Source organism: Barbus barbus, assembly GCF_936440315.1.
Source record: "Barbus barbus genome assembly, chromosome: 28".
Lineage (NCBI taxonomy): Eukaryota > Metazoa > Chordata > Actinopteri > Cypriniformes > Cyprinidae > Barbus > Barbus barbus.
The window spans coordinates 23373095-23389993 of record NC_136756.1 but is presented as its reverse complement, the minus strand read 5'-3'; the positions used below and the strand labels follow the sequence as shown (position 1 = coordinate 23389993).

General features: G+C 36.1%; 1 protein-coding gene across 1 annotated transcript in view; it reads right to left on the bottom strand.

Annotated features, from left to right (window-relative positions):
* The window catches only part of LOC306848584 (xenotropic and polytropic retrovirus receptor 1 homolog), a 68783-nt gene that overhangs the window by 11040 nt on the left and 40844 nt on the right, over positions 1 to 16899 (bottom strand). Inside the window, exons 3-9 of the mRNA XM_079383225.1 lie at positions 8747 to 8848; positions 5717 to 5937; positions 4974 to 5123; positions 4697 to 4780; positions 3869 to 3950; positions 3507 to 3694; positions 3169 to 3348 (exon numbers count right to left, since the gene is read on the bottom strand). Of these exons, the coding sequence (XP_079239351.1) occupies positions 3169 to 3348; positions 3507 to 3694; positions 3869 to 3950; positions 4697 to 4780; positions 4974 to 5123; positions 5717 to 5937; positions 8747 to 8848 (1007 nt within the window). The remainder of the gene's footprint in view (positions 1 to 3168; positions 3349 to 3506; positions 3695 to 3868; positions 3951 to 4696; positions 4781 to 4973; positions 5124 to 5716; positions 5938 to 8746; positions 8849 to 16899) is intronic.

Sequence of the window (16899 nt, the reverse complement as noted above, 5' to 3'; positions counted from 1 at the left end):
GTACCAGCAGCTTTGCCTTCAAATGTAGAAAATATTACTAATAATTGAAATACTAAAAGGTTGAAAAATGAAAAATAACTAAAAGGTTGAAAAATAAAAAAGTTATAGTAAACTAATATGGGTTTACAAATCACAAATAAAAACAAAGATTAACTTTTTTATATGCATGCACATAGAACTTTGAACAATTACAAAAGAAGAGCTGTAAATAAAAAAAATTATAAACTAAAATAAAAACTAATAAAAATAAAAAATCACTAATAAAGGAAATAAAATAATGTGAAAAAAATAAATACATGCTTAATAAATAAATACATAATAAATAATATACATGCACACACACATAATTAAATAAATTAAATACTATAGAAAAATGTAATAAAAATTACACAATTAGACAACAAAAACAGTTAAATAAATTATTTGAAGAAAATAAATATATTTATAATAAATACATAAATGAAATTAAATAATATATAACAAAAAAAAAAATATATATATACTATACATACAGGCTACATGCTAATCTAGGCGAGTTACCTTTGTTGCCCTTGTGTCACATTGTTTTTTTTCTTTTTCCCACATATTTTTCCGTGGCTCAATCACACTACCTTTTACCTCTCTCAGCCTTCAGGCCACTGCTGACATTTCCCAGCGACAGTTTTGCACTACACCGATCTATGCCATCATACTCAAATGCCAGTGGAAATCAATTTCTCCTCACACAAACCCTGATCAGTTATTGTTACCTGATGAAACAGGTGAAGGCTGTCCACAAAAATGCTTCTAAACATACAGGTCTGGATGTGAGGTACATTTCAAGGTTACAGCTGCATGTGCGATGCACAGCTTGAGTTTGACAGCGCGTTTGAGCTCAGGGAGTAAAGCCACCCACTGTTTGGCCATCAGTACGTGTCGGTTTTAATCTACAGGAAGTGTGTGTGTGTCTGCGTGTGCTCCAAGGAATAAGGCTCCAGTCTAGGTCAATTAGATGTGGGGAGGGCAGTGAGACAGAGGCAGGCGACTGCTGATGGCTCCATCCCAATAATGATTGCACAGGCACAGTCTTCACATCCGCAGAGATAGAGCAGCAATCTATTTTCCCTCACCTCACTGCCCCGTGCCTCACACAGAGACACACACATAATCACACACATGTATGCACAAAGACCTCACTGAAACAGTCTATACAAACAGTTTGGGGTCAGTAATTTTTTTAAAGAAATGAATACTTTTATTCAGCAAGGATCATTCAATTGGAAAAAAGTGAGATATATATTAAGCAGCACAGCTGTTTTAAAGACTAAAAATAATAAGAAATATTTCTTGAGTTCCAAATCAGCATATTAGAATTATTTCTGAAGGACACAGAAGACTGGAGTAATGACTGCTGAAAATTCAGCTTTGCCATCTAAGAAATAAATTACACTTTAATTTATATTAAAGCAGAAAACAGTTATTTTAAATTGTAATAATATTTCACAATATTTTACTGTATTTTTGATCGGATAAATGCAGCCATGGTGAGCATAAGAGAAAAAAAAGATTTAATTATTTGAACAGCAGTATATATGCATGCACACAGTATCTTTTCACACAGGCCAAGGGGAAACAATTGTTACTACTATAAACTAATAGAAACAGACAGAGAAGATGAAATGCATGAAGCTGCTTGTGCATTGAAATGAGGCAATTAGCTCTTAGCTAATTTAACTGAATTTGTTAGAAATGTGTTTGAACAGGTGGTTTTGCTATTAGCAGAGTGATTCCAGTGAAAACGTTAAAGGTGCCATAGAATGGAAAACTGTATTTACCTTGGCATAGTTGAATAATAAGAGTTCTGTCCATGGAAATGACATACAGTGAGCCTCAAACACCATTCTTTCCTCCTTCTTATGTAAATCTTGTGAACAAAAAAGACCACTGAAAAATAGGCGAATTAGAACATAACACCGACTGTGACGTAACAGTCGGGATCACTTATAGTTACGCCCCCAACATTTGCATATACCACCCATGTTCTAGGCCAGCCGCCAGCCGAACCATCAGAAGTTCTGCAGGTATTGTGAAGAAACAAGCGAGGACAACAGCGAAAATGGCAGATCATGGAAATAAATGTTATGTTGCAGGCTGTGCAGGGGATATGAAGTGCAGGGATGGGTTGGTGTCTGTATTCAGAAAGGCACGGAAAGCAAATAACACAAGCTACTAAAGGGACATGGTTAGCTGCTTGCTAGTGGTAGCCTGTTACATTACAATACATAAGATTTCACTTACCACATAAACAGAGTAAGGAGAGCTAGATGACTGAGGATGATGGCGAATGATTTACAGATCCTGAGCACCATTGACAAGCATCTGATCTTGTAAAATGTGTGGTAAGTACTGCCGCTCCGTAGTATAAACAGAGTTCGTGTGATCCCGAATCTCGAAAGTCAAAGTGAAAGTAAAAAGCGATCGTGTTTTTGAAAGCAGTTTCAGTGCCCCGCATATTAATAGTGTCTCCCTGATTTTATATACAGTATAATTACTCGACGATATAACTGCGAGAGAAAGTATTGAAATATATATTTTCCTCCCTGTGTTTCCTTCCTGCTGTGTGAGAAATGAGCTGAAATGAGCCGCACTGTGAAACAGCCAATCAGAGCAGAGCTCAACATTATTATTCATGACCCTTCCAAATAAGCCAATAACAGACCATTTCATTCTAGGGAGAAATCTTAGGGTTGTAAATGCACATGTAAAACCATTTCTGGAGATTTTTTGACCCTTACATAAGCCACATACCTTCTATGTAGATATCAGAGAATAATTTTAAATATTGTATCAATGCATTCTATGGCACCTTTAATATTTTATCATCTTAAACGAGACAGGATATGATGATTGCAAATGCTGTTTATAACCCACTTTACTTGTAATCTGACACATTTCTATGTTAAACAGGATATTTAATGAGAAGGAACTGGGACTTTTTAAATCCATCTGGAACTGACTGGATCATAAAATACGGTTGTTGCATATCTGCATGGAGCCAATTAACAGCATGCAATAGCCATTGCTGCCCACATTATGTTGGCGTAAAAGCTTTTTCACTTTTTTATCATTCATTATTTTTGTGGCTATAGAGGCTCTATGCTTATAAAATTTAATGGTTTTGTCTCTCACCAGAAGTTTGATGAGCCAGAACCGGGATTTGTAGTAGGCAGTTTTGAAGGGGTTGATGAGGAAGAGCACCATGAAGCCGTAGAGGATGAGGGGGTTCACCTGCATAGGGAGCCAAGTGTAGTCCGCAAACAGACAAGATAGGATACTGAGACACCACAACACCCCCAAAAACCCAGCGATCTACAGCAAGAGAAAGGGGAAAAAAAGAGCAAATTGAACATCTAGATTCATTATTTTCATAAAATAAAAGGAGCCTTTGTAAGCACTTCTTTTAAAAACATTAAAACAAATTTTATACAGGCTTCCTGTTAAGTTCCCTTCTGCATGACGTGTCTCACCTCAAACAGATGTTGATGTGAAAGATTGTTTCGAGGGTTCAGCTCAAAGATCAGCACATGATTGACACCCGCCTGCCTCCAGCCATACGTGTTAATCCCCAAGAGGAAGAGAAACTGAATCAACAGGAAACCGCCACGGTAGATGCGTACCAGTGGCCAGATGTTCTGATTACGAATGAAAAAAGCACCTGAGAGGGAAGGATCAGTCAAACAGCTGGATTATCAACAAGGCTGTATACATTACTGCACTGTTATACCATAAATGTGAGGTATATCAGCAGAAATGCTGGAATTTATACATTATGAAATGTGTGCAACAAGATGCATATGGACTAAGTGTGAAACTAGGTTAAAAACTGTACCAGTAAGGACAAAGGCGACAGCCAGGACAATGAAGACTCCACAATACAGCCCCACACGAAAGGTGGTCCAGGCAGGTGCAGGCTGAGGTTGAGAAAAAGCACTTTTAAATCACTGCAGTTCTTCTATTCTTTTCTTCAGTTCTAAAGCTCTAATCCCGTACAATATTGAGGAACACAAACAAAATGCATCTCAGTGTAACTTTTCAATACACACCTACACTGAATGAAATGGATTTTAATTAGTATTTGCGCATGGGTAATTGTTTATCTTAAAATTGTCTATTTTTACTGCAATTTTACTATTCTTATTAAATGTAATGACTGAACTTGAAATGTTAAGTAGATGACTTCAACTAAGTTGATTTTTTTTTATTCTACAAGCACATAATTTTTTATAGGTATGTTTTCCAAAGGACAGAGAGACACATACTTTCTCTCTATTAAAGGTAAAACAGAATTTTATTCCTGCAGTGTATTGTACATGTTCTTCCAAGCACAGGTGTATCTCTCCACCCACGCTGCCTTTTACATTATATAGTTCCTGAGTACTTACACAACTGTTATTGACCTAGAACTAAAAGTACTTCATGAAAAGACACTGCAGATATTTTTCACCTGTTTTTCATTGGCTGGTTGCTATTATGTTATTCTTCTGTGGGTTTTGCTTTAGTATTTTGTATTTATCACCAAAACTTTATTGAAAGTCATTTTGGTATAAAATTTGGCAAAATAGCTTTGATTCTACCAATATTTAATGTTTAATTACAACAATTGCTGCATGCATGTATGTGTGTGGGTCTGCATGTACCATCAGAGTTTCTTTCTCACCTGTGCTGCTCCAAGAGGTGGAACTCTCAGCCTCTTCATGGCCTTCTGACGGTCACCTCCTTCCAGCTCTGTGGTCACCAGAGCCTGGGCACACAAGGACCAAAGGTCAAACACCATTCTCTAGTTTAGTCATTTCTGCCCTGAATTCCTCTTCATTTTAATCTGCTCTAGGGGTTTAAGCATCATTTATCAGTTTCAGCAGCTACTAATGCCAAGACAATTAGATCATGATACGAGCAGGAAGTCAGAAGTCCAAACGTGGAGCCAGGCAGTCTACCTCGGTCTCAGAGATGAGCTGTGTGATCTTCTTACAGGTGTAGAATGGAGCCACCTCCACGTGAGCCACACGCCAATCAGCTCCACGCTGTGTGTCCAGAATCTTGTCATGTTTCTTCAGAATCTTACGGAATCCAGTGAAGTTCAGATTCTGTATGTGATTAGGGTAAATCAGTATATGAAATTAAGATGCGAAAACACTTTTTTTACACATTTAAAACAAGAAAGAGTAATTGTCGAGTTCTTTTTGTTAAGACACATCTACTTAGTCCTTATTATTGCTATTTAGAATAATGGAATATAATAATTAGACATTTAAAAAACAAAACAATTCATGCAATAAAATATATATTCCAGTTCTGTGCACGTTGGACAACCCTGGAAACTGGTCCATGAGTTGATGAAAATAAATAAAAATAAATCTATAATTAATTAATAAACACTACATATAGTGACGGAACTCTATCCTTCTATCCAAACTTTTGACTGCTGGAAGGGTAAAGAAAAAGTAGAGAAAACAATATGGGAAAAAATGTAATGTTGTAAAGTACAGAGGAAGGAATGTAATATTGTAAAGTGCAGAGGAAGTGATCCATATCACCAGCATATGCTGAACTTTGAGATTCGGGTGTCACCTTGTCAGCAGAGAAAAAAACAGCGGAAAGGTCTAGAAACCCAAGAGGGAGTCAGGACAACATTCACAACAGGACACAAACAACAACAAAATCATGACAAATATCAGACCTGGTAGTTCTGCAGGAGGATGAGGCTGAGGTAGAACTCGCTGAAGGCCAGCTGCAGGTCTTTGATGTTGCGATGTTTGTTGCGCTCTTTGTTGGACAAAGGCAACACCGTTTTGCGGTGACTGCGCAGGCCTGGAGCATTGCTCTCCCGCTGGGCATCCAGAGACGTCTGCAGCTCATTCTGCAAAGTTGCAAATCGGCGCTGTGCCTCAGCCAGTTTCTCTGTGAACATCCAAAAAGAGAAGACAATATTAATAATTCAGTTTTATGGACAATTAGCGTTTGACTTAATTTACAGCCTTTGAGAGAACACGGAAAACAAAAAGCCTGGTTGTACACCAGGATGGAAAAATTATATCTTAAATGTATTAAAAACTATCCGACTACATCTACTGAGAGACATAAAGCCTGCTTGGCTTACAACCCTGCAATGAAATGCACCAGAATCCATTTTGCATGACAAATAAATCCCTCATTCTATCCATCAACTGGAAAGTAGAGCAGACAGATTTCCTGTTAGAGATGAGCCTCTTCCTGTAAGGGCGATATCTCAGACAGCATTATCCATGCTGGCCTGCATCCCAGCGCAGTTTGGTGAACAGGTCCCTGCTCACCCATCTCACTTTCAGAGGAAGGAAACGGGCTATTATGTTCATCAGACATGAAAATATTAGGAGTCCTGCTGGCGCATGTGTGATAACCCTCAGTAAGGGACTGAGGAGTCCAAGATGAAAAGAGAGTGAGGAAGAGAACTGCCACACTTTGTCCCCAAGGCACTGATTACCCAATTGTCTCTACTAATGTGTTTTTCTCAGGGTAGTCTACTTCCACTATTTCACAAGAATAAACTAGAGTGAATGTAATGTAATTTTGGAACATTAATTAATTTATTTTATATTTATATTCATATTACATAGAAATATACATTTATTTAATATTAGTTATTTCTAAAATAGTATTTATTATTATAAATATTTTTCATATATATGAATGTAATATTTGGTCATTAAATGGTAAATGGTTTTACAATTTTTTACGTTTAGGAATAAATTCATAAACTTAAAAAATGCATACATGGCAAAAAAAAAATTTAAATTCTTAAAGATGTTCGTCAGTTAGAAAAAGTATGTAGCTAACAAGTTTAAATAGCTTACAAGCAGAATTTGCAAAAAAACAACACAGAAAACCAAAAATTTAAGTTTGGACCGCATTAATAATGCAAATACATAAAAAGATAATATGACAGAACATCAGTTTATTAAAGTCCAGAAAAATATTGGCTGTGAACAAAGATTTGATCTTAAAAAAACAACATATCGAATAGACTGCACATCCTTGTTTTCTTTCATGTAATGTAAATATAGTGTCCAGTCAACTATAATAGTCTGACTAAGGTCTGTGCTTCTGCAGGCTGAACGTGGCTAAGATGGTGCTAAGAATTTATGTGCTTAGCAGATCTCGTCCACTGGGACAAAGACTGCATGTACTCAAGGTTTAGAAGCTATGTTGTTAATTCAGGACCACTCAGGGGGAGGTAGGGGTCTCAGCTATAACACAGTCTGGGTCAACTAGACAGAATTAGTTATAGTGCACTAACAGCGGCTGCCATCCTAATATAGATTTCAGTTTTAAAGGCCATATATGACACCTATGCATTTCACTAAATAAACCTTTAAGTCTGACCTGTGCATGGACAACATTGTCTGCAGAGCTGAATAATTAAACTAGTGTTTATGTTTGAATATTGTTCCTTTTCTGTTTTATCTAACACTATTTTTGAGCAAATGAAACTTTGTTTTGTCTTATTTTGGAAAAATAAAAGTATGGGGTCAGAGATTTTTCCAGCTTAATGGACTTGATTAGAGTTTATTTTGGTCCGTCTGTCAAACCTGCTGCACTGAGAAAGTGAATGATTTTCGGTGGCAACTGGAGTATAAAAAGACTAAACCTATTGATGCTTTCCTTTTATGTTAAAGTATTAATGTACATCTGCTTCTTTGTTTCAGAATAAATGCTGATCCAGCTGTCTCAGCTCATTCTGAGATTTTTATTTAAAGGGAGAATTAGCTACTGTTAAATTCTCAATGCATTGAAACAATGCATCAATGTGCAAACAAAGCAATAATGTTATGCTTAAAGTACTTGTTTGTCATGTCATCCCCTAAAAAGCCACTAGAGGCAGTAGATCTCAGCCATTGCTACCACCCTGAAGTCAAAGCAACAACACAGCTTATGTTGCAGTGTGCATATTATCAGTCCAAACATAGTCTATTCCCCTTGACGCATGTCAAAATGACTATGGCAGGCATTAGCTATTACATCATGTTCCCAAATAGTGCTGTACAGCCAGACCTCATGCACAGGGAATCCCTTGACGGCATTTAGCTGGCCACTGCAGTTCAACCTCACACTGTAAAGACTGTTTCCACTTGTGCTATTTATGAGTTACAGAACGAACGCAATACTTGTAGCCAAACAGTTAAGATTATTAAAAGTTAACTATTTTTTAATCCTCAAAACTATTTTTCAAAACTCTTTTAATCCTCAAGACTGAACAAGGATATGTGCACTTTATATTTGTGGGAACTGGGAAGATATAAGTGTTTATTATTATTAAGTGTACACTCAGTTTTGGCCATTAAGATTTTTAAATTCTATTAAAATAATACAAGTTAGGTCAAAAGTAATCTAAAAGTAATCAAAAATAGTCTGATTATATTTCCTAAAATGTGTAATGTAATGGATTACTTTACTAAGTATAGTTTTTGCCATGTAATTTGGAATCTATTAATCTATCTCTATAATACTTTTATTCAGCAGGATTGCATTAAATTGATCAGAAGTGACAGTAAAGACTTTTATATTGGTAAAACAAATTACTTTTGACCTAACTGTGGTCTGATTCAGATTATTTAAAATGTAATCCAATCTAATTACAAATACTAATTTTTGGAATCTGATTATGTGATCCAGATTACATGTAACCATTTTTTTCTTCAACATTTTTGAAGGCATGTAGGGAAAACAATACCTGAATAGAAAGTGTTGATCTTGGAGAGCTCCTTTTCACAGGTCTGAAAGAACTTCTCTTCAAACTTGGCATAGTACCGTTTGACGGTGTCTTCATCTGTGACTGAAAGAAACAAAACACAAAGATGTAAATCTGTGTTCATTTTCATATTCAGCATTGGGCACTAATCCACTCAGACTAGCGATTCATACGTCCAAAATCCACATCAACATTCACAGCCTCCATCCTTTATACTCACTCCTCAAAGCTAGAGGGAGTTATTCAACCAGTGCTTTGAGCTTCAAACAACCAGATTTTTAATGTAATATACATATTTATGTTAAAATGTAGACCATAAAAGTTAAGATAAATGTTTGATATTTAAAAATGTTATACAGTGCAGCTGTCTGTCTCTTCCGCTGTGCTGACTTTAGTAAAGGAAGGATGCCTGAGGCATTTGGCTGCCAAAGTTGTCTCTCTCTGTAAATAAACCAGAGTCAGGTAAAAGCTTTTAGCATCTATTACAAGACGATATTAATCAGATACAACTGCTCACATCTACTTAAGGTTATATAGACCATCCATCAAATATTGCCTTTGAATATAAACTAGAAAAGTCAGATTAATTGACAAACATGTCTGAGTCTGTGGGTTCTGTGGTTACACATCAGTTCAGTGGATTTAATCCAGTATGGTTTGTTAAAAAAGGCTATAACTGAAACTGACATTACTATTATGGTCCAAAAAAGCATTGAATATACAAAACTTGGAAAATATAATATACAGTAAATTTTATTTCCATAAGAACGCTTAAAATATCACTGGCTTACAATTTACATTTTGTAAACAAAAACTTAATTTGCAACTTAACATTAACAAATGGAGCTCAAAGAATTTATTATTATGTGCAATACTTTTTCAAAGGTTCTTTTTATTAGCATATGGAACTACTTTTGAAGAATTTACACGTTGACAACAATGAGAGAGACATAACGACCCAGGAAGACCTCCGACCCCTTCCATCTCTGTGTGATTTATAGTGAAGCGATAAAGAGTAATTATCTACACCCATGGACACCTGTTCCCCTAAATGCCACATTCAACCAGAACACAATATTCACCATATCTCCAGTGTTGTCTGATTTATTGTTTAGCCTTAAAAACTATATGAAATAATTTCAATGCATGGCAAGAAAATTGAAACAAATAGCACAGCTTGTTACAAGAAAATCATGTATACTCATTAGGTCTGGGTTGTCACGGTAACAGAGGAAGCCCTGTGTGATGTCTTAAGTGGTGTCTTCCTGCTGTTCACTGTGAGAGCCCTCGTTAGCCTTACAATGGCTTTATGGCTCTGTCATGACCCTGACACAAAGGAACATGACTTCAGCAAGAGACTCACTTCAGAGAGAAATGAAAAAAAAAAAAACATGCATGCATGCAAACACTAAAGGTGCAGTGTGTGTTTAGCAATATTAAAAGAAATCAAATTGAGTCAAGAAATCAAGTTGAAAATTACAGTTGAACCACTGATGTCACATGGACTATTTTAACAATGACCCTACTACCTTTCTGAGCCTTGAACGTGTCAGTTGCGTTGCTGTCTATGGAGGGTTCAGAAAGCTCTCGGATTTCATCAAGAATATCTTAATTTGTATTCTGAAGATGAACGAATGTTTTATGGGTTTGGAACGACACAAGGGTAAGTAATTAATGACAGAATTTTCATTTTTGGGTGAACTATCTCTTTAATATAATTCGGTTTTGTTGATGAATGTCAACCCTATAAGGCATACTGTATCATATTTGATACACAAATTTCAAAAGCCTCTAAATTAGGATAAAAATTTGCTGAGAAACCTGTTATACACAATTTTCTACATGCCTTCTGTTGTCTGATATTTATACTTTTCAGCAAGATAAAGCTCTTTCATTATAATTCTCAAAATATCAATGTGTTTTTTTTGCTGTGATGTTTATAAAAAAAAACATAAGAATAACTTTTATATTGTTAGTAATATTTCAAGGTAAACACTTGCACGCACTAACATGATTATTCATACAGCATTTTTGAGAAAAATGTTAAAATGTGAGCATTAAATGATACAACGGCTATTTTAATATACCTCAAACATTCATGTATTGCGCTGCATTATGTTTTGCCCCAACAATATTATCCACAGAGCTTTAATCAATAAAGCTTTAATAAATTTTATGCATGTGGACTGTTATACAGTTATAAAGTTTACATTACAAGCTATCAGAATTACATTTTACCATATAAATGTTAGCAACTACACAACATGCATACTGAATAAGTTTTTCCCTTCTTGAGTAAGAGCTGTATATTCTCCTACATCATACTAAAAATAATAAAATTCAAAAACATAATCCTGATGTTTCAGATATGATACTCAAAAATGTATTTTAGATATTGTCTAAAGCTGAACTAAACTTAAAAAAAAAAATATTTTCTGGCCTAATATTTCATGTCAGTCTTTACAGGGTTAAATCTCAAACTGATACTGTATTGTATTTGTACAAAACTAAGTTTATGCTTTAATTTAGAAAGTGAAGCACAGAACCCTGATGCAGCACAGTTTTCCAGACTAAGGAGCTTGCTATCTGTTAAATCCTGCACATAAATCCTATAAAGCTGCAACTAACACTCTTTTGCTTATCTGGGGTTATTTCTCTCTTTATCATACTCTCTCCTGACAGGCTCACATGAATATAACATTTTCCCTCTGGGTGCCTAGATTTACCAGACCGAACTGTGCCCATGGATCAAGGGATCAAACTGTGCATTGTTTTACCCAAAAAGCCCTGCAGGAAGAGGATTCATCTGTCTAGTCTTTCAGAATAAAAAGCTAAAAGCTATTTTTTTTCTTTCCCAATTCTTTCCCACCAGGATTACAATGCAGGACTGGCAATTTCAATTGAGCAAGTACATGATTTTACAGCAGAGAGAGAGAGAGAGAGAAATAGAGAGAGCATTGCTTGTATTGTCCAGAGTGAGCGATATCATCTCTCATTAGAGGATTACTGGTGGCGAGCAGCGATTCCTCGACCGACAGCTGTATGACCTCTCATTTTACAATCCATTTAGCCTCCTCAATGCTGTTTATCGCCCTCGTCTTGCTGTTTGCATTGTCGTGCCGTTGCAAACATGAATGCGAGTCCCTTATCTCGCCTCTACACGGAGATCTCAATCATCGCAGTTGAATTAAACTGTTCGCCTGGCGGCAATAAAGAGGCATGGGAAATGCTCTGCTGTTGGAGGTTTTTACGAGGACCCGTTATCCTGAGTAAATTAGAGAGGGTGATTATTCGCTCTCGCTGGCATGCTCTATTAAAAGGCTGAAGTGTGTGGGTGGGATTGCAGGAGGACAGCCGAGCGGCAGAACCCATTAAGCAGGAATGATGCATGCTGGGAAAGAGACACAAAGTGAAAACATGAGACGCAGCACATAAAAGCTTCTTCCAACCATCCGTTCGCCCCCCCTGCCCCCTTGCTAAGTTCAACCAGATCCTATGAGATGAAGGAAACCCCTCGAAGCCGCCCCAGTCTCTCCACCAGCGCTCTCGTCCCTCAAGCTACAATTAGCCCAACCAATCAGGAAGCTTCTAGAGTCAGGAGATGATTAGCAATGCACATTAAGTGTCCGTGTAAATAACGTGTACTGTATAAAAGCAAAGTAAGCATGAGGGAGAAGCTCTCAGAGCTCTCAGTCTAGACTCATTCATCAGAGAGCTGTTCAGCACATTGAGAGTGTAAATCTTGGTTTCTGTAGGGTAGGGGGCGGGGGTGGGGAGGGATTCCCGGCAGCATCCAGACTGGCCGAATGCATGAGGAAGTGGGGTGGATGACACAGATGGGATGTGAAATGGATGGTGGGGTATGAAATCTGAGCAGGTCAGAGACATGACACTGCCACTGAGTTGGTTCACAAAAATGACACAATGAAATATTCATCTGAACATATCATTCTGACAAGATACTTTTAGCAAGTGCCTGCTAGTTCCTGTTCACTTCTAAATTTAGTCAAAGTAAGAAATTTGGGTTATTTTCATTTAATATATACAGTAAATTAACTAAATATATTATATATTAAATAGTTAAAATTAAAACTGTAATTATCAACAATTCTTTATTTAAAATGTAAATTAATCAGAGATATGTAAGGCTTATTCAAATTATTATCATATATATAAATATATATTTTTCATATATTACATGCTAATAAATAAATAAAAATGTGATGTTCAACTAAGTTCAACTAGGTGATATGGCCAAAAACATTATCACATTTATATATACATAAATCAGTCAGTACCCATAATTATCCCAACAAATGTCAAATCTTTATTAGTTCTTTCAAGTTTAAAGGCAAAGTTTTGCTCTTAGCATCCATACAGCTGGCATCTTTACATGCTATCCATGTCGTGTGCATGAAATAGACACTGACACAGTCAAAATGAACCAGAGAAACTCTTATTAATGGTCAGCAATCCAAACCTATTTCTGCTGAAATCTAAAATTGCTGTATTCGGCAAAAATGTTTAGTTGTCGAATTTCGGTACATTATAATTTGCATCATGCACAATGTCAGCCTCAGACGTCACACCCACTGACCGCTGGCTGAATGTTTGATGCATATCGCACACAAAATTGGAAATACTTCAGGAGTTTCAAAGCTGTAATAGGATTGGTTGAACTATACAGGATTTTCAAGAGATGTGTGTGTTGCATTCCGCCTGGAAACAAAAATGCCATGATGCCAAACCCCCTCATGGAAGAAGAAAGCTATTGTGTTTACAACTGTGACAATGAGCACTTATCAGTATCAAGTAAATGCTTGATTTGTAAAAGTATGTGAAATATTTAAAGTTCGCAGCACAGAATCTTTAAAATATGTACAAGAGTTGTACACAATGATTTGTTATTTTGGGGACATTTCCACACCCCTAAACAGGACGCGACACAAAATGAAACGTGCTTGGCTGCTTTACCTGTCATGTGGCCTCTTGGGCACATCTTGCCCATTCAAACCAGCCAAGGTTCCCAGACCTTCTGCCATCAGTCTGAAGGTCTAGTTACGTGAGACATCATTATGCATATTCATTAAATCGAACATGTATCAAACTTGTTCTAATTTTAATTGAGGAAAATTATATTGTGATAATTATCGTTTCATCACCCAGCCCTATGTTCAACTGGGACGTTTAATAATACAGATCAGTGGGCATTACATTCACATAGTAGTATTTAAAACTGTTATGGTTTTAAAATAGTACTACATATTTTCAAAAAGTCTCTCAAATATAAATAAACTAAAAAAAACAAATAAAAAAAAACAACTATAGACAAAAAGACAACTGATGTGTCTTAACAAAAAGCTAAATTGAAAAAGAAGCAGGTTCCACTGTTTAAAAAAATGAATGAATGAATCCAAGGTTGAAAATATTTGAACATTTCAAAGGTTAGTTCATTCAGAATTCAACAATGAAGGAAAAAAAGAGAAAGAAACAAGACAGAAATGTAACTTCTTTGTTCTTGGTGAGTGTTAATATTATACCCTGGAAAATCATTGAATTAATTCTACATTTCAGAGTTCCAGAATGTCTAGTGAATTTAAATTTAAATAAATATATTTTCCTGGCCTCATTTGAAAACGGCTCCACTCAAGTACATGAGCTGTCCGTGGTGCTGAAATTGTCTTCCAACTGCAGAACAATCCCAAAAACTATTTTAAACTGTTTATTTCAAACAATCCACTTTTAAACTTCTGTAATGAGACATTCCAATTCTTTCTCAAAGCACTGAGAGAAAAGCTACAATTAAAAAGGCATTCGTGATTCCACAGTTTGACCTACATCTTTCAAACTGCATCACAGGAGCCCTCAAAATAATAAGCTTCAAAGTATATAACTACTTCAGTGTAAACTTTGTTCTCATCCTCTTGACCGTTATTCTCAGGATATCAGATGGGAAGATCTGCTCCGTGTCTTCATACTGACAGATCAACACACAGTCATTCCATTCACCAAGAATCTGACTTGACAGTAAACGCTTGTAAACAAGCAAACACAATTTGGGTGATTTAGGTGATTCTACAGTACAGACAGGATATTCTCCTGTAACAGTGTTAGAGGTTCCTGGGCTGGAAACATCGCATTAGAATTAATCGGGAAACATTAAAGACTGGAGAGCTTATTCTTATTGACTGAACAGATTTAAGGACACATTAACAGAGAATCTGAGTGGAAATAATAGGAAAAGTTTAATATGAGTACAGCCCTTAGTATAACTACAAGTGCATCTCTTAAAAAAGGATTGTCTGCTTATCTCCACATAATCCCTCATAACACACACAAAAAAATATTCAGAGGCTCAGCCAGAGATCTGTTTTATTCTGAGTTCTGTCTTAAAATATATCTGTCTTTAGCTGATGTGGGAATGCAAAGCTGACGCTGATATTGGCAGTGTGCCGACCCCGCTGAGCATCTCAGCTGTGAAGTGTTATCAGTCCAGCTCACAGTCAGACACAGGCCAGACGTCTGCAAGCTCTGCCTTAAAAACAGCTCCATCACGGCTCTGTGAAGATTTCACTCTCTCTCTGACTCACAGGAAGCTAGAAAGGTCACTGATAAAACATCCACTGAAGATTTGTCTCCTTTGTTTAACTCAGATACTTATTTTAAATGTCATGAATTTAGGTTCTAAATAAGAGGAAATGTCTGTGAAATGACATATTTATTCAATATAAGTATACTAATAATGTATGAACTGCATATGTACATTTTAAATACTTTCTGGTCATGCAGCACATCTGTATTTAGTCCTCTTTAAAAGTAACCGGTTTCTTGAATTAATTTCTTGAATGTCTACCTCAGCATGCATCCACAGCAGAGACATTTCACTGCACTATACCTGCAGCAAAATGAAGCACGACACTTTAAAACTTGTTTCACCTGGTTTTCTTCAAATGCAAAGTTTGTTACAAAGACAGGGTTCCACTGTGACGCCACAGAGGTAATGTCTGAGAATGGCAGAACGGAGCTTTCAATTATCTTCAGGCAGCATGTCTGCAGGCCAAGAGGCTTATGAAACAAAAGACTTATTAATCTCGTCCCCAGCGGTGAGCTCTGTCCTCTGAATTAGCAGGGGTGCATATTTTAACACCTCTGTGCACAAGTGCCGCATCTCATCTCTGCTAAATGTCAGAGAACAGAGATCTAAAGAACACATTTATATGAACTAGCTACCTTTTAAAAGTTTGGGTTCAGTATGTTTTTTAAAGTCTCGTATGGTCACCCAAGCTGCATTTATTTGATACAGTAAAAACAGTAATATTGTGAAATATCATTATTGTTTTCTATATTAATGTTTTAAAACATATTTCTGTGATTGTAAAGCAAGACTACTCTAACTTATCACGTGATCCTTAAGAATTAACTAACATAGGCCTACTGATTTGGTGCTCAAGAAACATTTCTAATTGTTATCAATGTTGAAAACAAAATTTTTGTGGAAAATCTCATGTTTTTTTTTAATTCACTGATGAATAGAAAGTTAAAAAAGAACAGCATTTATTTTAAATAGAATGTTTTTTGGCATTTTAATTGTCCTTACTGTCACTGATTATCAATTGAATGCATCCTTGCTAAATAAAAATATAATTAAAAAAATCTTCTACGTCTAATTTCAGTTTTATATTACAATACGGGCCCATTCCTGTCCCAGCAGGTAGCATTTGGACAGAAAATGGAGCATATTTTATGCTGATACTCAAAAATCTTGTTATATACTATGTAAGTCTCTTTTCACACTGATTCTAATAACACTATGAGAGTTCATTTTTTTAACAGCCATATACAAAGTACTAACATATAATCTTCATCTTAAGTTTTACAACCAATTAAGGCACAGCTATTACCTTAATAAGCTTGCTAATTCAGAGATTACTCTAATGAATAATGAGCTGATTTAAATGCTTTGGGCAGAGCGAACATGAGTGGGTGGTTTAAATCATATGGCATTACTACTCTCTATTCTCTCTCTCCTCTTCAAACCTAAATAACACGGCTCATTATCACCTCCTCCCCTAAGTATCTTTGCAAAGACAGTAACTAGTTTATGGATCCATTCCACTGCTCTTTCAGGCCCATTG